This window comes from Raphanus sativus, chromosome 1 (assembly GCF_000801105.2).
Source record: "Raphanus sativus cultivar WK10039 chromosome 1, ASM80110v3, whole genome shotgun sequence".
In the NCBI taxonomy this organism is placed as follows: Eukaryota; Viridiplantae; Streptophyta; class Magnoliopsida; order Brassicales; family Brassicaceae; genus Raphanus; species Raphanus sativus.
Window position 1 is genome coordinate 14,264,602 of NC_079511.1, and position 23,911 is coordinate 14,288,512.

The 23,911-nt window shown below is 38.2% G+C and overlaps 8 protein-coding genes across 10 annotated transcripts in view; 2 read left to right on the forward strand and 6 right to left on the reverse strand.

Moving 5' to 3' along the window:
- LOC108830177 (uncharacterized) overlaps nt 1-194 on the reverse strand; it is a 558-nt gene extending 364 nt beyond the window's left edge. The window contains exon 1 of the mRNA XM_018603779.1: nt 1-194. This exon is cut by the window's left edge and continues 364 nt beyond it. Within this exon, the coding sequence (XP_018459281.1) occupies nt 1-194 (194 nt within the window).
- A 197-nt stretch (nt 195-391) lies between these two features.
- Nucleotides 392-1,466, reverse strand: LOC108830172 (uncharacterized). The gene has a single exon (XM_018603774.2). It carries the CDS (start codon nt 1,393-1,395, stop codon nt 553-555), a length of 843 nt encoding a protein of 280 aa, XP_018459276.1. The 5' UTR covers nt 1,396-1,466; the 3' UTR covers nt 392-552.
- Nucleotides 1,467-1,648: 182 nt separating this feature from the next.
- On the reverse strand, nt 1,649-3,797 carry LOC108830173 (protein NUCLEAR FUSION DEFECTIVE 4). Its single transcript, XM_018603775.2, has 3 exons — nt 3,230-3,797; nt 2,306-3,123; nt 1,649-2,233 (listed from the first exon to the last, which is right to left on the reverse strand). The coding sequence occupies exons 1-3, from the start codon at nt 3,650-3,652 to the stop codon at nt 1,735-1,737; spliced, it is 1,740 nt and encodes a 579-aa protein (XP_018459277.2). The 5' UTR covers nt 3,653-3,797; the 3' UTR covers nt 1,649-1,734.
- A 2,804-nt stretch (nt 3,798-6,601) lies between these two features.
- LOC108836752 (phospholipase SGR2) lies at nt 6,602-11,884 on the forward strand. 3 transcript variants are annotated; one of them, XM_056986144.1, is made up of 21 exons: nt 6,602-6,796; nt 6,891-7,122; nt 7,207-7,502; nt 7,608-7,763; nt 7,908-7,979; nt 8,057-8,209; nt 8,336-8,386; nt 8,494-8,664; nt 8,749-8,898; nt 9,053-9,118; nt 9,203-9,727; nt 9,914-9,977; nt 10,078-10,199; nt 10,280-10,352; nt 10,483-10,585; nt 10,666-10,759; nt 10,844-10,906; nt 11,004-11,052; nt 11,157-11,260; nt 11,340-11,386; nt 11,472-11,884. In XM_056986144.1, exons 1-21 carry the CDS (start codon nt 6,617-6,619, stop codon nt 11,713-11,715), a joined length of 3,015 nt encoding a protein of 1,004 aa, XP_056842124.1. In that variant the 5' UTR covers nt 6,602-6,616; the 3' UTR covers nt 11,716-11,884. The 3 variants fall into 3 exon arrangements, with proteins under 3 accessions (XP_056842124.1, XP_056842129.1, XP_056842135.1); XM_056986149.1 differs by having other exon boundaries at nt 6,909-7,122; XM_056986155.1 differs by having other exon boundaries at nt 6,690-6,825; nt 6,909-7,122.
- On the reverse strand, nt 11,698-13,275 carry LOC108852278 (coniferyl alcohol acyltransferase). Its single transcript, XM_018625787.2, has one exon. The coding sequence runs from the start codon at nt 13,244-13,246 to the stop codon at nt 11,912-11,914; it is 1,335 nt and encodes a 444-aa protein (XP_018481289.2). The 5' UTR covers nt 13,247-13,275; the 3' UTR covers nt 11,698-11,911.
- Nucleotides 13,276-15,904: 2,629 nt separating this feature from the next.
- Nucleotides 15,905-19,431, forward strand: LOC130498139 (uncharacterized). The gene is made up of 2 exons (XM_056991520.1): nt 15,905-17,934; nt 18,045-19,431. The coding sequence occupies exons 1-2, from the start codon at nt 15,910-15,912 to the stop codon at nt 18,120-18,122; spliced, it is 2,103 nt and encodes a 700-aa protein (XP_056847500.1). The 5' UTR covers nt 15,905-15,909; the 3' UTR covers nt 18,123-19,431.
- On the reverse strand, nt 18,566-19,128 carry LOC130497029 (uncharacterized protein At4g04775-like). Its single transcript, XM_056989859.1, has 2 exons — nt 18,955-19,128; nt 18,566-18,862 (listed from the first exon to the last, which is right to left on the reverse strand). The coding sequence occupies exons 1-2, from the start codon at nt 19,126-19,128 to the stop codon at nt 18,566-18,568; spliced, it is 471 nt and encodes a 156-aa protein (XP_056845839.1).
- Nucleotides 19,432-21,299: 1,868 nt separating the features above from the next.
- LOC108830174 (carbon catabolite repressor protein 4 homolog 4) lies at nt 21,300-23,814 on the reverse strand. Its single transcript, XM_018603776.2, has 10 exons — nt 23,678-23,814; nt 23,436-23,566; nt 23,314-23,357; nt 23,118-23,167; nt 22,765-22,834; nt 22,476-22,600; nt 22,262-22,362; nt 22,045-22,180; nt 21,826-21,973; nt 21,300-21,748 (listed from the first exon to the last, which is right to left on the reverse strand). Exons 1-10 carry the CDS (start codon nt 23,746-23,748, stop codon nt 21,449-21,451), a joined length of 1,176 nt encoding a protein of 391 aa, XP_018459278.1. The 5' UTR covers nt 23,749-23,814; the 3' UTR covers nt 21,300-21,448.
- Nucleotides 23,815-23,911: the final 97 nt, after the last annotated feature.

A 23,911-nucleotide genomic window follows, 5' to 3' on the forward strand; every position in this document is an offset into this window, starting at 1 on the left:
GTGCCACAGCTCTTTGAACCTGCATCCCAAGCTCCATCCACATTACATAGAAGAGTACCTGGTGGAGCAGCCCGTGTACGAGAGGAGTGCAGAGCCGCAGCGACGGAAGGGAGCGGAGCATCACGCCGGAGTGTTGGAGCCTGAGCAGCTTGCCCTTCTCTCGCATCAGAGATGGACTTAGTAATTATTTCCATAGCGGAAAAAGTCCTGTTCTCAAAACAGAGTTTGTTCCTCTGCCTTCTAGAAATTCCACAGGACCCACGGTCCAAGAGGCATATACAAACCGATAGGCAGGAGAACAGTCAGAGTATTACAACACTCAATCAAAGATGCTATCGACGAGATGGAAGACAATGGTCGGGTGGTGAATGGAAATAACAAAACTCGAAACTAAACGAAAACGAATTGTTGGAAAAGGAATAATTATTAATACATAATAATACTATTAACTAAAAGGAGAACTTATTTATATTTTATACTTAGTAAATTTAAATTATTTTTGGTAAAGTAACTGCTAGCTTTTCTCCAAACTCAAAACAACAAGGCGAATCTTTAATCATCAAAATCAAATCTTGCAGAGGCCTTTCTGGTCATTTTGATGATCTGAGCAGCTTCTTTACGCATCTTCTGCTGTTCCTTGAGAGCTTTCTTAAGCATCTTCCTCTGATCCTCGACAGAATACGCATTTAGATCGGACAAAAACTCGTCGAAATCAACATCTCTGTCGCGACCAAACGATTTGATGCTCTTGATGTTCTTCTTCTTGGCAGACGATGATTTGTTCGGAGAAGACCAAATGTATCCAATGATCTTCGATGGAGACAACTTCTTAACCCATGAGCTTGATTTCGACTTCGATTTCTTCTCCGGTTCTGAATCCGATGACGAGGGTGGTGTCGCTAAATCAACAGAAGATGATGAAGATGATGATGAACCGACTCTTCGTTTCTCTTTAGAAAGCTTCTGGGCACGTTTAGCTGCCGAGAAGTCTCCACTTCCATCTGTGTCAAGCCCAGCTCGCGAGCTTCTCTCAGTACCCAGATCTCGTTCATTTCTCGAGGGAACACTCGAATCCTCATCAAAGCCAGATTTATTAACTGGGTTTCGTCGGTTTCCAGATAAATCTGGGTCCTTTGGGTGACTAGTCGCCACGCTCTTGGAGTGGGTGAGATTCTTGTTACTAACTTTAGACGAAACCGGGTCGGGTCGAGCGGAAGGAAGAGTTTTGAGGCGACGGAAACGAGATTCGAGATCATGGGGAAGAGTAGAAGAGTCGGTGAAGGAAGAACAGTTGATGGCTGCTATTTGCTCCAGAGCCGAAAGCTCCTTCGCTTGCGATATCAGCTCTTCCACTGCTGAATCGTCTGTATCCGATAGATACCCATAATCCCCCATTGCCGATTGATTCAAAATGAAAACTTCTTTCTTAGGGTTACTTTCGCTATAGCAGCAAATAAAAAGAGAGAGACGAAAATGATGATGAAAGTCTCCACAACGGCTAATTCATGATTTTGTCAGTTACTGTGCGCGTCTATTTCGATGACTCTCTTCTTTTTGTGTGGGACCCTTCTGATGCGTGTTTGTTTAACCATTACTTTATTAGAAAAACATTTTAATTTAATTTGTGCAAAAACATTCTCTCTCACCATTTGTGATAACAAGAAATGTATATTAATCTTTCTGTGACTTTTGAAAAAGAAAAAGATTGTGGTCTAATTGTGTTACAAATTTTATTTACATCGAATCAATATCCTTGTACGACGACGTCGTTACGGAAACCCGGTCTTGTTCAAGCCGGTGATAAACCGGTTTGGTTCTCAAGCACAGCAAAAGACTCCAAGCGAGGCCAAGAAGGGACAAGAAACCCCAAAGCACAAACGTTCTGTGGTAGCAATCTCTTCCGATGCAAACGACCGAGTCAGACACGAAGGTTCTTATCTCGGGGTTTGCGTTGGCTTCGTAGATGGATGCAGCGATGAATCCGTATAGGAGTGAGCCGACTGGTATGTTTGTGATGAGAATATTGTGGTTAACACCTACGCTATTAGGTCCAAAAAGCTCAGATGTTATGGAGACTGCTGCTGCGAATATGAAACCGGAGCTCAGACCGATTAAAGCAGTTGCGGTCTGCAATGCCGTTTGCTGCAAGGATGATATCGCAAGTAGAAAGAAAGCGAATGGGGTTGGCAAGAGTGCGATTGTAAACCAGCCGGTTCTTGTCAAACGAAACCTCCTGCAAGAATGCAAAATCTATCAATCTAATCTCACTTCAGATGTTCTTTAATCTCAAAAAAATGAAACTTACTTGTGCATAAAGTCTGGTGCGGCAGAGAGCAACCGACCAAAGAAGGAGAAAGAAGAGTAGATTGTGACGAGTGTTGTCGAGCTTTGTCCTAAAGACTGAGCGATCTGACCCAAGTTGTTGCTATAAACAAGGCCAATCGTGCCACCACAGAAATAAGCAATGTAGTATAACCAAAACTCCAACCTACTAATGAGCAATCCAAACGAGTGTTCATCACCGAGCCTCACTACGTTCCCTTCCTTGGCAGTACCCGTCGTAACAGATGCTTTCTGCATCTTGAGCTCGTCTATGTTAAGCATAACATAGCCAGAGCTGTCATTGTGTAAACGCTGGTTAGTAATGTCGGGAAAATAGTAATCCCGGGCGTAAACGAGAAGAGGAGCACACAAGGGGAAGACCAGAAGGAAGATAGCTCCGAACAAATGCAAACGAGCTGATGCACTGGAGCTAGACAAGAGAAGGTGGAAACTGGTGACGACAGCTACGACATTCATAATGGCAAACACATGGGAGTCATGTCGCCTTGACGACTCGCTGTCTGGCGTAGTGTCTAGAGATGGTTTAACAAGAACAGGATAAAGCGAAGCTAACGAGACAACAAGAGGAACAAGAGAGTTCAGCAGAAGGTATAGATTGGACGATGAAGGGTTAATAGCATTGAAAGCGAGGGAGTATAAGGCTGCACTGATTCCATTGAAGCTGACGGTTAGTGACAAAGCGAGTGCACGGTTGGTCGGGAAGTGACGGATACAGAGGATGAAACAAGCTGTGTTGAACCAACATATGCTCAATCCAGCCAACAAGCAGCACAGAAACACCTGTAAAATAAATAAAAAAACGGTTTCTTGATTCTTGATTCTTGATTCTTGATTCTTGATTCTTGATTCTTGATTCTTGATATGGATGAAGAAGGAGAGAACGTACCAGAGAGTAAGGAAGAGTGATGATGTTGGTGATGACTAACCACTGAACACCATAGCCAACGAAGCCCATAGCGGCGGCGGCGAAAAGAACGACGGAGAGGGGGAAATAACCAAGAGCGATCCCCGACGACCAGCCGAAGGCTTTACCCAAATCGGAAGCCACCGCGAGGTAGTTCAACCTCACCTGGGAGATTCCGAGGACTGATTTGAGATGGGAGGAGTAGGCGGAGAAGTCGAAGTTGGTTCCAGTCGAGGCCTGGATCCAGATCGCCGCCACGAGGACGGTCCATTTGCGCCATCGGCCGAACATGGTGCGGAGAGGCGGAGGGTGTTTGCGGTGAAACTTTGGTTCACCGTCGTGGTGGAAGGAGGAGGATCGGGTGGGACGGAGTTTGTCAGAGGCATCACGGATACGAGGTCTCATATACGAAAGAAGGTGATGTGATGTGATGTGATGGTGGAGCGGTGAGGTGATGTTGACCGGTGATGGAGGCGTAGAGTGGTTGATTTAACGCTTTTGATCGCTTTGAAGCAAAAAGGGCTTTTGGGGTTTTTCCGAAAAACACAAAAAACAATTTCTTGTGATTTTGACAACTACTCCAGTAAATATAAACGTTTAACTTTGTTATGGTATGAAATTGTATTTAATTAATCAAATTAAAATACACAGATATATTACCTAATAATCTTAAAGATCAAGAATACAAGATTCCTTTCAAACAAAAAATCAAAAATGAAAAACGTACACCAGAACATAAGAATTATACAATGCTCAAAACTGTCGAGTTAAACGTATATAGAGTTGTTGTCACAAGAAAAGAAACAAAACGTATATAGAGTTAGAGGAATATTGCATCGTAGAGTAAGAAACATGGCCATATCACGTCACATATAAGACCAACCAACTTTATATTGTCAAATATTCAATCACTTGAAGTGGTTAAGATTTGGTGTAACTTATTTTTCACTAATGTTTATATAAAATCTTGGTCTGTGATATATGGTAATGTATGTTAACATGCTTTAAAAAAATAATTTGGACTATCTATACTATTAAAATAGAATTACAATTCTTTCTCATGTGTAATTTTTTTTGGAAAATTGGGTTATATGACCTAATTTTTCGATACATAATTCACTAGATAGCTAATTGGTGAAAAAAAAATTCACTAAATAGCTAATTGACCTAGGTTTTCCATACACTCATTCGATTTTATGTAATAATGTTACTTTGCTCTTGAAAATAACCGGTGCAATCTAAAGAAAAAAAAATCCTAATTATTAACTGTCTGAAGTTTTTTGTGGCTTAATTAGATTTACATCATATCTTTTCAATTTTTTTGGTAATTTTAGAAAAAAAATGAAAAGTATCCATAGACGGTTTGCTCCACCTTTTTGAACTCACCTTTTTGCTCCACACCATCACCCCAGTCGGCCTTGTTTGGGTCTATTCACATTCTCGAAATGCGTTGCAAAAGAGGATATCATTTCCGCTTCTGAAATCGATTGCGAGAAAATGTCATTAACAGTTCAGTCGGAGAGAAGGAGCAACCTGAGGACACTCGCGAGGACACCAGAGCATTTAAATCTCTGTTACATGTGGGAGAAGATGAACAATTTTTGTTATTGTGTTTTATTCTATTATATTCGTATATAATGGAAATGTAAGACAATTAATATGTATTTTTCATATTTTGTTATATACTACTTTATTATGTTCTATCCCATTTGATGGTCGATAAAAAGTGTTCTATTCTATTTAGAAATATAGTTTGTATATTTTTAAGTTACAACTATCATTACATGTTTTTAAACCCGTATAAATCACTATAATCTATATTATATAGTTTAATATTATATATATAATTTAATATCACATTATATTATGTACCTTTTAGATTTTGATATTCAGGTTTAGAATTCATATTTGAGTTAGGGCTTAGTGATTAGAATTTAGGGTTTATTATTAGAAAGTATAGGAGTATGGTTGGGATCATCATTAATTTCTCCATGCAATCATAGATGTTTTATAATTTCACTAATACATATTATGTTATTTATTTTATTTTATTCTATCTGGATTAGAGTTTATATTTGAGTTTAAAGTTTATATTTGGATAAGAGTTTAGTGATTATAATTTAGGGTTTAATAGTTTGAAGGTATTGGGTATGGTTGGGGTCAGCATTAACTTCTTTCATTCAATCACATACATTTCATAATTTCACTAATAGTACTATTTTATGCTTTATATTTGAGTTTAAGGTTTATTGATTAGAGTTTATGGTTTAGTATTTAGGGGTTGAGTTGTGATTAGTGTCTAGGGTTTGGGGTTGAGCTTTCTTTATGGGTTGTAGGTAAGGTTATAATCTTAAACTACTTCAGTTATATGGAATAAAACATTCGGTATATATATACGTGACTAATAAAGATGTAACGTGGATGACTTCTTCTTTTTAATTAATTTTTTTTAGATATACTTGACCATGGATTATATAGACTGTGTGGACACACAAAACACATTTTTATCGGATAATGGTAAAGAGGAATGTATAACTGGATGAATTAGAGTGTAAATATTAGTTCTTTATTATGTCAAAATCATTGTCATTCACCAAATTTATCTTTTAAATATAGCTAATTGGCAAATAAGCTCATTTTATAAAAATAGACATTTAAAAAAAAATTGGTTACGTTATTTTTTGAATCCTAATGATTTGATTCTTATTAACTGCAAGAATAAATTTGAACGAATATTTATTATTATTATATATTATATTTTTATTTATATTACTTAATATTTTAAAATTTTGTTTAACTAAAAATTATTTTGATAAAATAAAAATAGATTTACTATAAAAGGGAGAAAGAAGTCATCACTTGTGATTCACGCAAAAAAGAAAAAGTCATCACTTGTGTATAGAAAATTATGATAAAGATAATATAATTAAATTAGTTATAATTTGCTCATGTTATTTGAACCCGTTTAAACTAATGACATATTTGAATTGGTTTTAGAAATGTTATTTTGGTTATGATCCATGTACTGATTAGAAAATATTTAAATTTCGTCTAAACAGATTTTCAGAACATTGTTTGAACCGAAACTCCACAGACCTAGACGTGTGCTTAGCTAATAGCTACTCGTTCGGTACTCCATAAGCCATATTAGTTTAACAGTGAGCTTCTATATGGGCTCAAATCGGAGCCCAAGTGTCGGATTTGACTGCAAATTTCGCTGTCTTCGCAAATCTTCAGTCATTTTCAATTCGTAAAACAATAACAACCTGCAAAAAAAATAACAAAATCCAAAATTGGGTCCGGCTGCGGAGCGCTGACGTGGCATATACGTGGCAGTAGTTGAGAGATGACAGTGCACGCAACCGCTTAATGAGAGAGAGAGCTAATCGTTTTTTCACGAATATTCCTTTGAGCAAAACCAACCTTCAAATCGATTTCCCAGCTGTCATCACGACCTTTGTTTTGTTTTGTTTCGTCTGTCGAAATCTTCCTTCTTCTCGTGATTCCTTAAAAAGCTTATCGAAGACTGTATCGTTCATTTCGTTGTCGGTATGATCATCAGATTCTAGATTCTCTATGTAGGGTTTTGTTACCGGAACTGAAATTTTGATTGGTTGGTTGATCCAAAACTTACTGATTTTAGGTTTCTGATTTTGATCAGATGGAAGACAGAGAGGAGGCACGTTTAGGAACTGCTCCGGCTGTTAATACAACCTCTCCGGATTTGCTGAAGAACACGCCTTCCAACATCGCCAGATTAGAAGATGTCATTGAGCAATGCCACGCCAGACAAAAGTATCTCGCTCAGACCAGAAGCCCTTCCGATGGGAGTGATGTTCGTTGGTACTTCTGTAAGGTTCCCTTAGCTGAAAACGGTGAGAGCTTGTTCCAAAGAAAAAGAAGAGATTTCTGTATCCAAATTTCTCAGCTAATGTATTGTTTTGTTTGCTTGTCTCCAGAGTTAGCTGCTTCAGTACCACGCACTGACGTAGTAGGAAAGAGTGAGTATTTCCGTTTTGGTATGAGGGATTCTCTTGCCATTGAGGCTTCTTTCCTCCAGAGAGAGGATGAGTTGCTGTCACTCTGGTGGAAAGAGTATGCAGAATGCAGTGTTGGCCCTATACCACAAGTTAATTCTAAAAATAAATCGATTAAGCAGTCAATGGATACTCTTCCAGAAGCTTCCGTCTCATCCAGTCTCTATGATGTTGAAGAAGAGAGAGTTGGTGTACCTGTTAAGGGTGGCCTCTATGAGGTACCACCCCTTCTTCATTTCAGTGTTTGGGAATTCTCATGTAGATTATTTAACCATTAAAGTCCTTTAATGTTTCAATCCATTTTTCTGACCGGAGTGCTGCAGGTGGACTTGGTGAGGAGGCATTGTTTTCCCGTGTACTGGAATGGAGATAACCGGCGTGTGCTTAGAGGCCACTGGTTTGCTCGTAAAGGTGGTCTTGACTGGCTTCCCATTCCAGAAACTGTTGCTGAACAGTTAGAGGTTGCATATCGTAACAAGGTTAGATTTACTTTTTTTTTGGTGAAAATACATTTCGATATTGTGACCCTCGTTGGCTGCTAGAAACAGTTGATACTTTTTTTTTTTTTTGGTTGGAATTCCTGAAAGTTGTTGATAGAAATTGTTGGATGCCGTTTACGCCAGGTCTGGCGCAGAAGAAGGTTTCAACCCTCTGGTCTCTTTGCAGCTCGAGTTGATTTGCAGGGTTCCAGTTTGGTACGTGTGTAAAAAATGTACTTTTATTTTCAGCTGAATGATTACTTAAATTATATTATCCTAAGTTGTTAATGTAGGGACTTCATGCGCTCTTTACTGGGGAGGATGATACTTGGGAAGCTTGGCTTAATGTTGATCCCTCTGGATTCTCTGGCATTGTTGGCTATACTGGGAATGGAATTAAGCTGAGACGTGGTTACGCTGGCTCCTACTCTCCTAAACCTACACAGGTTCTTAACAATATTCTGGAACTAACTCTCGCATTTCTTTTCTAAATTCTCATCAGAAATTTTGAAAGTTCACTGCTGAATAAGAGTTCTGGTAACTGAATCATATTTCTTGTGCCTTCTGTTCAGGAAGAACTACGCCAACAAAAAGAGGAAGAAATGGATGACTATTGTTCTCAAGTATGTCTTAGTATAGAGCATCTGATATCTATCGTCAAACTAGTTTTCGGTATATTGCTATATTTTCAAGCTCCCTAAAACAATTCTGTTTTGTTTATTGTGTCCAGGTCCCTGTTCGACATCTTGTGTTTATGGTTCATGGTATTGGTCAAAAAGTTGAAAAGTCTAATCTTGTTGACGACGTTGGAAACTTCCGTCAAATCACAGCAGCTTTAGGTGAACGTCATCTAACCTCTCACCAGCGTGGCACTCAAAGAGTTCTTTTCATCCCATGCCAGGTATATATATATCACTTTTCTGGTTTATATTTGTGTATTATTATTTAACTTCACATATTCTTTCTCTCTCAATTGTTTCTGTAGTGGAGAAAAGGTCTAAAGCTAAGTGGGGAAGCTGCTGTTGATAAATGTACACTAGAAGGTGTACGGCGTTTGCGAGAGATGCTGAGCGCAACTGTTCACGATGTGTTATACTACATGAGCCCCATTTATTGTCAGGCTATAATTGATTCGGTATTGCAATTCCCCAAATTTGATACTCTCTTTGTTTTAAGTAGTTGCCAAGTTGATTTAATATTAGAACTTTTCTTACAGCTGAAAACCTTACTATAGACATTGTTACTTTCATCTTCTTCATCTGTTTAATGAGCTCTTTTACATCTTCCAGGTTTCAAACCAGCTGAATAGATTGTATCTGAAATTTATAAAGCGGAACCCGGACTATGATGGAAAGGTACCCATCTGGTTTAGTCTTTTCATTTATCAACCTGACTAGTGTAAGCTCGCATTAAATTAAGAATTCATGGACATCTAACAGATATCCATTTATGGACATTCTCTGGGGAGCGTTCTGTCCTATGACATCTTATGTCATCAGCACAATCTGTCATCCCCATTTCCGATGGATGCAGTATACAGGAGGTTTTTTCCAGATGAAGAATCTCCTCCAATTCCAGAAAGCGCTGAGAAACCTTGTAGTTCGCATCAATCACCGAATCTTGAGCCAGAGAAATCTAACCTATTGAATAACACTGAGGAAATCACAGGTCAAGATAATGACATGATGGATAAAGAATCAACGGTATTGGAGCATCACCATATCGTTCAAGAGGCTTCTTCCTCGGTCTCTGATTCTGTTGTAGACAACGTGGGCCTGGAGAGAAGAGGCAGAGAGGAATATGGCGATCATGATTCTTCTGGTGGCGCTATCTCCTCACAGGATGGACCAGATGGAGCTGACTCTCGATCTTCTGGTTCTTCTTCTTCTTCTTCGGAAAAATCTTGGGAATTAAAATGTGGCGATTCTAATAACGAGGATACAATCAAGTTATTACAAGAAGAGGTAAATATTGACACTTCCAAGTTCTAGGCTTCAGTTATTTGATGATACTATGCCGCTTCTTGCAAACTTTCAACATTACCGTTAACATACTCCATTATGTTTGTATTCTCTGTGAAGTGTAGTCCAGTGATTGACCAAAACAAAAGAGTTAATTTTTTTCACTAATGGTGAAACTTGTTAATGCAGATTAAATCTTTGAGGTCAAAAGTAGCGCAACTGCAATCAGAAAATGCCAGAATATTGACGGATGGTATTAACTTCTGACCCTCGATTTCTATGTTCTCCGTACTTTGGAGTTGTGTTTGAAAACTCTTGTCATGTACATTGATGTGAAATGGTGTTCTCTACAGAAAAAGCCAAGGCATTTGTGATGCCTGAGCAGCAGCACATCAATGGAAAAGCCCTAACTAAAGATGCCAATGGACCTACAAGCTTCACTCCTTATATAAAGTACCAAAAGCTCGAGTTCAAGGTGGGGGTTCGTATAATTTACGTGTCTATTATCTTAAATCGGAAACGCCATCCTAATTTTGAATTACATATTCTGCTCAGGTTGACACTTTCTTTGCAGTTGGTTCTCCTCTCGGAGTGTTTCTGGCCCTTCGAAATATACGTATTGGGATAGGTACTACCTGTTCAGTAGCGTTTTCAGTTGTTTTTATCTTTTTACATTACACTGGGATATGATAAAACAACAAAAACCTTTCTTTGCAAAGTCTCTTTATATGGTGTAAAAGGTGCTTAACATGTCTTAGGTAAGGGAAGAGATTACTGGGAAGAGGAGAATGTTATCGAAGAGATGCCAGCTTGTCGTCGAATGTTCAACATTTTTCACCCCTATGATCCTGTTGCATATAGGTTAATTTATGATCTCCCTGTCTCTCTCTATTAGGTTCTTTTGCAAGTGTAAAACACAAAACTGTGTATTGTGCACGCAGGGTGGAGCCACTAGTGTGCAAAGAGTACCTTCCCAAACGACCCGTTATAGTTCCTTACCACAGAGGTGGCAAGCGGTTGCATATTGGATTACAGGTAGTTAAAATCTTGTGGTTCGGTATTTGTCTTTTTTTTTTACTTTCCTCTCTACTAATCGTTTGCTTATGTAACATTCTGTAGGATTTCAAAGAGGATTTTGCTGCGCGTTCACATAGAGTAATGAATCATTTTGATTCTGTACGGGTGTGTGTTTCCTCAGACTTCTAATTAGTTCATTTTGTTTGATCTTTAACTTGTTATCTTTGCAATGTACACAAGACTCATCCTTAATTCCATGCAGACGAGAGTTCTCACTATTTGCCAATCTAAAATCTCGGATAGACTAGAAGGTAAAAGTTCGATTTTACTATGCAAGTTTTTCGCTCCCACTTGATGACCATTGCATCTGTACAGTAGGGGTGAATCCATGTACTTTCTAATGTTTATTGAACAGAGTCGGAAGACAGCGATGACGAAAAGGATGGAAGGTCTTATGGTTCCTTAATGATGGAAAGGCTGACCGGAACTCGAGATGGTCGAATAGATCACATGCTACAGGTGAAACATCTTCACTTAAATAACAACCTTTTTATATTCTGTTGCGTATAATAATAGACGGACTCTTTGGGTGATGCAGGATAAAACTTTTGAGCATCCGTATCTACAAGCCATAGGAGCTCATACGTAAGTGAAACTTTTCATTAATCACACATTACATTTACGTTTAGAGGCAAAGAACTCAGACGAATGTTATATATAAATTGTGCAGAAACTATTGGAGAGATAATGATACTGCTCTTTTCATAATTAAACACTTGTACCGCGAGTTACCAGACGAACCATACTCACCCACTGAATCCACCGATGTAGACAATACTCCAAAAGACTCGAGTACACATCATAGCTGGATAGACAGAAGTGAGACTGATGATGCTGATGAAGAGCTTCCTTTAACATTCTCCAACAGAGAGAGCTTCTATGAAGACGCCAAGAAATATCTGAAGAAACCTTAAAACACGATGACCATAGACTGATTTTGTTTTTGTTTACATTGCAGATGTAACATATAGTGTGTAGATAATGTGTAAAAAGTAAAAACTCAGGCTCCATGGTTTTAACTTATTGTAATCATAATCTCACAACATAATAAAGCAACCGTTAATGAAAAGCTCCTTTTAGGCTTATTTTTCGACCTTAGGTGAGCTTTTGTCAGGTCTGGAGTTGGAGATGCTTAGCAGACATTGGCTGAAAAACAGAGTCAGACTCTAAAGCTGCAGCGAGTTCAGGCCACACGATAGCAGAGACCGACCACGAGCCATCATTGCAGGCGCTAGGTCGCTGGTTGAGGTAACCAACTCCTATTTTCTCAACCGTTGAACACACAGTTCCAAGGACAGGTGCACCAAACCCAAAATCCAACTCAGCCACAGGGAACCGTCTTCCTGATGACAAGACCAAAGCTGGTCCTTCTTGTCCGAGAACCACCCGACCTAACATCAGTCCAGGTCGGTGATTCTCAATCCAATCTATCAAATCTGTGAAATGAGCATTGTTTGTCACTTCAGTAATCGATTCATGCACTATGTTCGCTATCTCTGAGACATGGTTTCGTTTCAGATTTTCAATGGTGGCTTCACCGACAGCTATAGACAAAACATTTCCTATGTAGCTAGAGGTAACAGTCTCTAGTCTTCCTCTACCGTCAACAAGCCAGCCCATCTTGCAGGTTTTGTGACTGCTCTCTATAGAATCCACCATTTTCTTCCAAACATAAGCAGAGAAGGCTTCAATCTTTGTCCTGCTCCCTCCGTTTACATTAGCTAGAGCTTGCAACGCGTTTATGCACGAAGCATCGATGTGATAGAGACGCTTGATGAGCGTTTTGGGAGTTGGTATATTCTTTATCTCCTCCACGCTGCATTTTATGAACGTTTTGTCTAAAAGAGGGTGATAACGAGGAGGAGAGCGTGGCAGGAGGAGGTTTCTACGGTGATCTGGTACACAAGAAACCGGCTGTTTCCTTGATATCTCTGACCACGTAGTGAGGAACTTGCCAAAAGAGCTAGCGTCTCCTAGAGCGTGATCGAATGTGAATGTTAGAGAGAAGCCTCCACATTCGAACTCTGTTGCTTGAATCTGCAAGGGGAAATCAGGGTTAACCCGAACCAGCTTTGCTTGGAGAAAGACGTCGAGGTTGTAAAAATCAAGACTCTTGAGATGGGTGTTGGCTCGTGCTTGGACTAGCAAGGCTCCGTTGTTGTTGCAGAGGATGATAGGCTCTTCTTGAGAGGTTTCGTTTGGAACTATCTGACCAGCAAAAGGGTAGAAGTAGTTTAGAGTTTCAGCGAGGGAGGTTTTGAGGGATTCAACGATGGAACCAAAGGTTGAAAGTGGTTTCTTGGGATAGAAGTAAAAGTAGGTCACTGGAAAACGGCCGGAAAGAAGGTCGAGATTTGATAGAGAAAGGCTATGAGGTCTCTCAGGGTTGTTGCTGGAAGCTTTGACTATGAACTCTCCGGTGAAACACACATCAAACATGTTCATTTTGAAAAGGTGAACGGTTTTAACTAAGACCTTATCTTGATGAATGATATAATATATATAAGAAGAATAGAGAATGTAAGTAGTACACTTATATTCGGTTGTTTGTGTATTTGTGATATACATATTCAAAAGGAATGATCATTGTTCGTTTTGAAACAAGAAATGTTTTGGAAACGTTACATTACATCACTGTCATTTTAGATGAAAAGAAAAGTCAGAGTACGACTTTGTTATTCCTTTTTAACAAATGGTTCAAATTATCGGTAAAGTTTAGGGACGGGTAAAAGAATATTCGTTCGTACTGACAATTATCATGGTGCGACAGTACAAGCTTTAGTGGTTGATAGGTAAATAGAGATCATGACCGGCTTATATTGTTTGGAATCTTATTCAACAGATTTGTACTAGACCATCATGTTTAACATGTCACTAGATTTTGACCCGCGCTTCGAAAATGCGGGTATTATTATTCACTTTTGTGAAATATATTATTTGTTTGTAGTTATTAAATGTATTTATCTTAGTGAAACTTTCTTTATGATAAATTCGACACACTCTAGAGTGTCTCTGGTAAACTATGTATTTCTTTTACTTTGTTTTATTCCCTCTCTAATCAACATATTTATTTGACTTATTGTTAAAATAAATGATTTTTAGAACGCAACTGTATAATACTTTTATATTAATATTTTGTTTAAATAATGTGACATATTTCTATATTAATTAAATATTTACATTGTAATTTAAAATAAATTTTGACCTGCATGCCCGTGCGGATGTATATTTCAAAAATATATTGCTATTCATTTTTCATGTCAATATAAATAATCATATAAGTAATAGTATTTTATATATACCATCTTATAAATAATCATATATATTATATTCTTAAAGTTTAATATAAAATATAAAAACCTTAATTTAAGTTGGTATATAAAATTAATTTTTTGTTGTATTTTTCTTATATATATTTAAAATATTTTTAATAACGGTTATTGGAAAATATTTTAGTAAAAATAAAATTTTGAATATATGCATATTTTAATATGTATATAAAATTTAAAATTTATTTTATGATTATTTTAGACAAAACAATGTTTTTAGGTAATTAGATTAGTCCATTTTGTATATTTTAAAAATGATATAATGGATTTCCAATTTTTATTAATAACATAAGCCATTTTTTTTTTCTTGACATACTTTTATCCATGTTTCAAAGTTTTAATTTTTTGCATTAGTTTTCTATGAATTATTATTAATTTTATGATATTTTTTTTTGAAAATTGAACTCTTGAAATTTTTATATTTGACTAAACTAATAAGGTAATAATACTGTTTTTAATTTTTTTTATATAATATACTATTTATATTTCAGTTTATATTTTTACTTTTACCATAAAGAATTGTAAATATAGTGACAGAATTATAAATAAAAAGAAATATAGAAAGAAGATTGTTTAATTTATTATAAAAACAGTGACTAAATGTTTAAATAAAAAGAAGTATTAAATAAGTTATTCATGTTTCTAAGCAATTTTCATTTGTTATTAATTTATTGAAAATACAATGGTTAAATGTGTAAATAAAAGAAAATACACATCTCTACTATCCATATTGCCAAACATATCTCATTTATCCTACTATCCTTGTTTCCAAACATTTCTAATTTGTACTTCAACTTTAATAATATAGATGAGGGAAAACGACCTATTTCCCCACCGTAACTATGGCATAATAATAAATGTACACAAAGTTTAAGCCTCGTCCCAATTGCACACATACCAACTACAACAACGCCTTTCCACATACGAGAAAAGATCGAAACCCGTTTCCCCCTCAACTTTGAAAATCAGACTAATACCGACATATCGTGGTTAATAGTTGGTTAGTGTTTCTAAAACCCAGACTTAACCAATGACTAACCTATCTTAACCAAAAACAACCCGATTATCACCCGATTAGAGAATTAAAACCCAATTAAATCCCCATATATCAACCCATGACCCGATTAATCAAATTAGAAACCCTAAAACATCAACCCCTCTCTTTGGCGAAGAAGAAGGTCTCCGATTGTCTCTGATTGTCTCCAGTTCGGGAAATTCGACATCTCTCTCTCTTGTCTCTCTCTCTGTCTCTCTCTCTGTCTCTCTCTCGTTGTCTCTCTCTCTGTCTCTCGCTCTGTCTCTCTCTCGTTGTCTCTCTCTCTGTCTCTCGCTCTGTCTCTCTCTTGGTCTCTCGCTCTGTCTCTCTCTCGTTGTCTCTCTCTCTGTCTCTCGCTCTGTCTCTCTCTTGGTCTCTCTCTTGGTCTCTCTCTTGTTGTCTCTCTCTCGTTGTCTCTCTCTCTGTCTCTCGCTCTGTCTCTCTCTTGGTCTCTCTCTCGTTGTCTCTCTCTCTGTCTCTCGCTCTGTCTCTCTCTTGGTCTCTCGCTCTGTCTCTCTCTCGTTGTCTCTCTCTCTGTCTCTCGCTCTGTCTCTCTCTTGGTCTCTCTCTTGGTCTCTCTCTTGTTGTCTCTCTCTCGTTGTCTCTCTCTCTGTCTCTCGCTCTGTCTCTCTCTTGGTCTCTCTCTTGTTGTCTCTCTCTCTGTCTCTCGCTCTGTCTCTCTCTTGGTCTCTCTCTCGTTGTCTCTTACCATTTTGTATGTCTTTGTTTTGCAGGTATCAACAATGGAGCCATGGTCTGATGTGAATGTAGAGTGGAATGATGTACCTGCTTTCGATCCGGGGACACCTGATTCTCCTGATATTGACTCTGATGGTGAAGATAGAAGAGAGCGCAACGACTACAACATTGAGAAGGATGCCATGAACTTTGTTGATGAGCCTCCAGTGAAGCATAACCTGTATCCAGAGACAGAATCAGATGAAGAGGCAGACGTGGAAGAGAATCAGAGAAAAGAGGTTCAGAGAACTATCTACAGGCGCGATCAGTTTAGAAGAGGCAGTGGGGAGTTGTTTGTTGGGCAGGTGTTCATCAATGGAATTGCGTTTAAGGAAGCAGTGCTCGATTATGCTCTGAAAACGGGAAGGAACATCAAGCAGAATCGATATGACAGCACAAAGATCGGATTTGTATGTGAAGGCAAAGGTTGCTCGTGGCGCGTCTACGCCTCAGTTGCAGCAAAGTATCCCAACAAATGGCAGGTGAAAATCATGAAGAAGGATCATACTTGTGTTCCTACAGGTACTTGTGAGATGCTTAAAGTTCCACAAATAGCTCGCTTGTTTGTTGACAAGATCAGAGAAGAACCAGAATATTTCATGCCCATGAAGATGGAGGAGCTTGTTATGGAGAAATGGAAGATCAATGTTAGTAGGCCGCAATGCCAACATGCTAGGAACAAGGCGGTCAGATGGATTGCAAGAGAGTATGATGAGCAGTTTGGGCGGTTGAGGGATTACTGCGCTGAGATAAGAAGCTCGAATCAAAATTCTTCTGTGGAGCTTGACTGTGTGAAGAATGATGCTGGCATTGACGTTTTCAACAGATTTTATGTCTGTTTTGATGCTCTGAGGAGAAGCTGGAAAGAAACATGCAGGCCACTAATTGGAGTAGATGGATGTTTCTTGAAGTCTAGGATGAAAGGGCAGCTGCTAGTGGCTTTGGGTCGCGATGCCGATAACTCTATTTACCCTATCGCATGGGCTGTGGTAGGAGTAGAGAATACAGACAACTGGTTGTGGTTTGTGAAAAAGATCAAGGTTGATCTAGGACTAGAAGAAGGAGATGGTTATGTTATGGTTTCAGATCGTCAGAAGGGATTGATTGCTGCTGTGAAGAGAGCACTGCCGGGAATTGAGCATAGGATGTGTGTTAGACACATCTATGGTAACTTGAAGAAGAACCATGGAAAGAAACCAGATATGAAGCTAAAGCTTTGGAACCTTGCTTGGAGCTACAATGAGGCTGATTACAGAGCAAACCTCTTAGACATTCAGATGTACGATGCAGCTGTTTATGACGACGTGATGAAGGCAAAGCCAGAGAAGTGGTGCAGGGCGTTTCACAAGCTTGGACCTTATTGTGAAGACGTGGAGAACAATTCAACCGAGTCATTCAACAACTCCATAGGTAAAGCCCGAGACAAACCCTTTGTACCTATGTTGGAGACAATAGCTCGCTTGGCAATGGTTCGTATAGCGAAAAGGGATGTCATCTGCAGCAGTTACGAAGGGATTTGCACACCGTATGTCGTTGAGATGCTCGAGAAGTTGCACCAGAAAGCTTCAGAATCGACGATTAGACCTTCCACCAACCAGACATATGAATGTACTACTAGCTATGGCTGTGCACATAGGGTTAACTTGGAGAGTAGAACTTGTAGTTGCAGGAGATGGGAGATTACAGGGATCCCTTGTGAGCACGCCTATGGAGTTATGTTGAAGAAAGGTCTAGAGGCTCAAGACTATGTGGTTCACTGGTTTAAGACACCTACGTGGAGGCGTACGTATGCTGAAGGGATTGTACCATTGCGTGGAGCAAAGTTCTGGCCCGTAGGAGAAGAACCATCTATAATTGAACCTGTGATCCCAGATCAACCAGGCCGTAAGAAGGTGACTAAAGCAGATAAAAAGAGGAAGAGAGGAGTCAATGAATCACCATCGAAGAAAAAAGACAAGACCTTGAAGCGGATCATGCACTGTGGGCAATGTGGTGCTGCTAATCATAACATCAGGTTCCATAAGAACAAGGTTTGTTTCATTTCTCTCTCGGTTTCTCTCTCGGTTTTGTTGTTTATGATGATGTGTTTTGGATTGAAATGAAGCTTGTTGAATTGATTGGGGATGTGATGTGTTTTCAGACTTTTGTGAGTGGTGAATCTTCTCAGCCTGAAGCCTCCCAAGGTGTTTGCACTCAAGGCTCTCAGTCTAGGAAGTGAATATGCAAAGAAGAGAAGAGAGATTTGAAGAAGTGGTCTGTTTTTGTGGTGTTTTAAGTGTTTTTTCTCGGTTTTAGGTGTTTTTTTGAGGGTCTAGGACCTTGTTTCTCGGCTTTAGATTCCTTTTGCACGTTTCATGACCTTGTTTCTCGGGTATATGAACTAGTTTAATGGATTTAGACTCTATTTTAGTGTGTTCAAGATATGTTGCTGGGTCAATGTATGATATTTTAATGGCTTTAGTCATGCTTTTGAATGCTTTTGAAAGGATTTAGAATTCTTGATTCTCACAATTTAACAGCATAATCATCTTAAAATAACATCCTTCTTTCATCATTTTAAACAACAGACACAACATAAATCATCATCTTAGACAACAGACACAACAGAAACAAACTAGACACTTAAACATACCACCATTAGACATAACAAATCGAGAAAAATTATAGTATCTTAGCCAACACAACCATCCCCACACATCCTAAAACAACAAGCACCAGCGCCTTCTTCACCTCACTTTTGACTTCATTCACAACATCTTCCATTCTTGCAGAAATCTCGGTCTCTAACTTCAATCCAAACTCTTCAAACTTTGTCTTCTCTTCTTGGGCATCCCTTTCTTCTTCCACACGACCAGTCAACATGCCCTGTTCAAGTCTCCCTATCCTAAACGACAATGCTTCAACCTCATCCAACAAAGCCTCATCAACCCATTTGTAACTGTGATTATCATTACTCAGCTACAAACACAGAAAAATTGATTCACCCACACATTTTGAACAATCACATTTTGAACAATCACATTTGTAACTGTAATTAGAAACAAACTAACCCTTTTCTCTGCCGCAAAAGCACAACGAAAGTATCTTCTGCAAGGATTTGGCTTCGAATTTGACATCAAGGGGATAACTAATTCTCCACACCAACATCTCTTCGGAACACCAACAACACGACCTCTTGCTCGACCCGTAGAGACTCCACTCGAATTTCCCGATTCATGACTCATACTTTTTGGGTCTGGGCAAATAGAATCTCTCTCTGAATTTTTAGGTTTTAGGGTTCTAAAGACATGAACTCGATTTTGGGGGTTTTAAAGGGGTTTCGGGTCGGGTTTAAATCGTTTCTTACTCGGATCTTTATCTGGGTCGAAGTGTACCAATACGAACCGGTTTACTATCGGTTCATGTAATAAACCATTAAAACCAACTTAAATCTTGGTTGAGGGGGAAACGGGTTTCGATCTTTTCTCGTATGTGGAAATGCGTTGTTATAGTTGGTATGTGTGCAATTGGGACGAGGCTTAAACTTTGTGTACATTTATTACTATGCCATAGTTACGGTGGGGAAATAGGTCGTTTTCCCTATAGATGATAATCAATTTTGTCCTTTCTGATGGAGATACAAAAATGTTAAATAAAATTATGGGCCGACATGATTTTCTCCTTATGCCTATGGCCCAGTTACCTATATACTGGGCTTGTATGAACTGTCGTTGTAAGATACACCTGTCGATGAAATTTGCACGCGCCACTCTTATCCATGAACAACCAGTTATTTTGGCATCTAGTCTATTAAAATATAATAAAAAGAAAACAATCAGAATAACATCAAACCAAGTTTTTGACAATGTTTAGAGTTAAGGAATGGGGTTTTAGAAATGTATTCAAATTTTTAAAAATAAAAAAAAAAAAATATTAAAATTTCAAAACAAAAATGTGTTATTTTGGTCATTTTATTTTTGAGTGCTATTTTTGTGACAAAAAATTAAAAAGTATTATTTGAAAGAATTGCCCTAAAATAAAATTCACTAACTTCTTTTTTTTAACAAAAAATTTACAACTTCTTTTTTTTCCTTTTTTAAGAAATAATCTTTTATTCTTCCCGATAACAGGGATTCGGATCCAATTACAAAGTTGATTTGAACAAAAGCTCCCGAATCAATATATTATAACCTAGCTTCGTCCACCCACTAAACACAACACAATCACTAAACTATTTTTAAAATCCTAAGGAATCGGTTACCTCTTTACCATTGACGATAATCTCGGGACCGTGAATTCTCCTCGTTGCCAAGGATGCCGGGAACTCCCTTGTCGTCTCCAAAATAACTGGTTCCCGATGATCTCTTTGACCTTATACCGTCATTGATCGATGAAGTGCTAAGACGAGCAAAGATATAATAACTCTTACTAAGAGACACCCACCTCCACTGCCGCCACGCCACGAACCGTGCAAGAAGTCGGGTTGATACCACCGTCACATCCTGTCAAGAAGCCTCCTCCACCTGCAAGTAAAGTCAAGCCCACTGCCGCAAATAATAACTGAAACAGAACGACACTCGGATGCGAGCTTTAACCATCTGTTGACCCGAGACGATCAATGACTCCCAAGAATCACCTCAACAAATTTGGTTATCGAAAACTTTGATGACATAATAACCAAATCAATTTTTTTAAATCTTTCCATACATCACATTCTCGAAAGAAAGAGAAACTTTATTATTTCCTGATAGAAGCTGGAGTCGATAAGGACAATGATGCTCAGTTTATGATCAACGACATGATTTTGTCCTTTTGTGATCTGCCATTCTTGAAGAATAAAAGGTTTATAGGAGTTTGGACATGATTCTTGTATGTTCGGTTCCCTTCGAACGAGAAGAGCACTGGTACGTCATAGTGGTGTAGCAAGTGTTACTTTGGCATGAAGCAAAAAGATTATTAGAGTTTTCTGTTTCTCTTTTTTGTTTTTTTTTTGTTTTTACTATAAGGCTGTTTCTCTCTTTGGGAAGTGGGAACTATAACATAGTACTTAGTCTGTTTTTTACCAAGATCCTTAAACTAGATTTAATTATGTTAGAGCATTAAATCTAATTTAGTGGTCAACATATAATTCCCGGGTTGTTTAGTTTGATCAGCCAGAATTGCAAATAAATCATTCATCCAGATAGATTGGCTTACTCATGTATCTAACACCAATCTTCTATGTTTCTTGATGATTCACTGCAAGTCTGCAATGCACTGATTTCATTCGATAGCACGGGCATCAATCAGTCACTAAGTATTCACATTCATAATTATTATTGTAGAAATTGTTATATCACAAATAGCAGAATTCAAAATTAAACAGTAATCAGAAAATCTTAGGAAAATTTGATATTGATAAATTTCTTCTGACGAAAATTCAAACATTCTTTATAAATCAATTAAAACCTACGAAAAAGTAGTTTTCACTTTATTGAGACTAACACAAGTCCTTCAATACTTTGTATAGTTTTCATGGTGAAACAATGAAGTAATGCAACAAAACTTTCCCAAGAACAAAATTCTCTATTCCCGACTGATCTCAAACTCAGCTCCTATCGGCAAATGATCACTCGGGTGATGATTATTTGGTAAGAAACCGACAACATCTGGAGATTCCGGTTCAGGTAGCTGGAGGATACTCACTGGTTTGATGAAGCCTGAAGGAGAGAAGAAGATGTAGTCAAGTGTGTTTGTGAAGCCAGGAGTGCAGTTAGTGAACTTAGGCTCTCCTCTTGTCACTTCATAGGCACTACACAGAGGCACTGGTGCTTCTTCTATGGTCTCTGCAGGTTTACCGTTACCAGATACTAGATAACTATACACCTGAAAAAAAAACAAAAAAATTGAGAAAATAGATTTAAAAGTGCAGTAGAACTCAAGGTAAGGAACTGCGATCAAACCTTATCCCCAGGAATTGAATTGAAGTCACCAGATAGTAACAAGGAAGGTGTGCACTCGAATTCATTTGATATTAGTTTCTTGAACTGAGCTAGTCGTGAAAGTAGATACTTGGCTTGTGCAAGCTTCACATCAGCCAGCTCCGGGTCCCTGGCAAAGAAAGAAGCAAACATGAAATGAGAAAATATATCTATAATGGGTGACAAGTGTGTTGTTTTTACCAGTAAAGATGTGTGTTTGCCACGATGACGATGTGATGAAACGGCTCGTTGATCCTAAACGCAGCCATCATTCCAACACAATCACGTTTTAGTCTCACTAGTGGATCACTAAGGTCACGGCTGTCTTTTCCAGAATCTATGTGAAGAGAATAAAGTTGGTAAATGATGTTTAGAGATAGATATATAAAGAAACACCACAAAGAAAGGATAAGTTTACCTTTCGCTTTCTCATCCTGTTCACTGCGGGAAACACTGTCTGCCTTTACTGAGTCCAAAAGATCATTATATTCTATCCGTTCTTTGGCGACTAACTCTGCACTAAATCCAAAGAAAAGAGTGTTGTCTCAATCAGATTAAGGTTTCTGCATTAAGTTAAAAAAAAAACGTTCTTTTGGTGCACACATGAATGTTTTTTTATTTAAATCATATACCAGCTAGGCTTGTAGAAGATTGCACAACCGTCACGCTTCCTCTGTCCGCTTCTCTGAATATAAATCCCAGAATAGCCCAGAGAGTCCATGTTTTTCCTGTAAAAGCTATCGTACTCATCTACTTCCTGAGAGAAACATGTAACAATATTTACTAACAAGTGGAGACGCACTTAATTATTTTAAAGGGGCTACGTACAACAATAACATGTATAAACGTATTAGATCATCTACCTCAAGGGTTTCTCAGTTCAAACCAAACAAGAAAGGAAGAAAGTTCACAAGAAGAAACCTGTAAACAGAAGAAGTCAGCTTCGAGTTTTTTGAGCACGCCGAGAATTGCCTGTGAACGGGCTTTCCATCTTAAAAAAAGAAGGAAGACACAGTCACATTTACTGCAAATATCATAACAATTTTCTCTAAAAGCTTCAAGGTACATAATATCATTAATGTGAGAGCAAAAGACTAAGCATAGTGATGATGCCAGTTTCTACTTTCTAGCTAAAGTTCTTGGATAGGATCCATAACTGTTCTGTACTACTTTGGTTTTCAGAAATATTTTTCTACACTCAAAAGGCCATTTGATACAATACAACTCACACAAGAAACTCTTGACAATTTTCAAGACTGAGAGAGTAAGTTTACTTGAGGCAGGCAGGTGGGGAGTGTGGGAGAAGGGAGCTCTTCACATAAACCTAAAAAGAAAGATGAGTCTTCAGTAGAGGAATAACACAGACGAAATAGATTAAAAAAAAAAAAAAAACTGTCTTTTATCTAAAGCCTCAAAATACAAGACAGGACTCAGCTATAAACTATCATAGTAAAACCATAATGTTAATACCTGAGCTAATATGTTATAGGAAACGAGACGGAATCTGATACCACCTGCATACAAAACACACCATTACCATCTCAAAATCCACAAGGCTTTAAAGAGAGAAAGAAGAAGGCAAAAACATATACCATCAGTTTTGCTTACTGACTTCAAATCAGCTCCTCCTTCTTCAACAGATTCGAATTTGCGAACTTTAGGCTCCACTGCAGGATTCGTACTCATTCTTTTCGAAACGATCTTCTTGCAGGCTCGATAAGTACTGTGTTCCCCCAATCAAATCAATAATTAATCAATATGACATTGTAACACGCTGCTTTGGCCATCATTGCCTCTGTTTACCCATACAAAATCAAGTTGCAGCTAAACAAACCTGGTGGTGGTGAAAGAAGGAAGAATCGGACGAGGAAGATGAAGAAGCAGCAGATTATTAGTATTATACATCTATTTAGCCGTCACTTATAAAACTAAACGTCCTTTTTTTGGCTTACGACGACGCTACAAGGTTGGAACTTGGAAATAAAAAATATACACTTAGGTAAAAAAGAAAGTAGTAAAATCGTCATTTTGCCCCCTTTATTTACAAATATATCATTCGATGAACCTT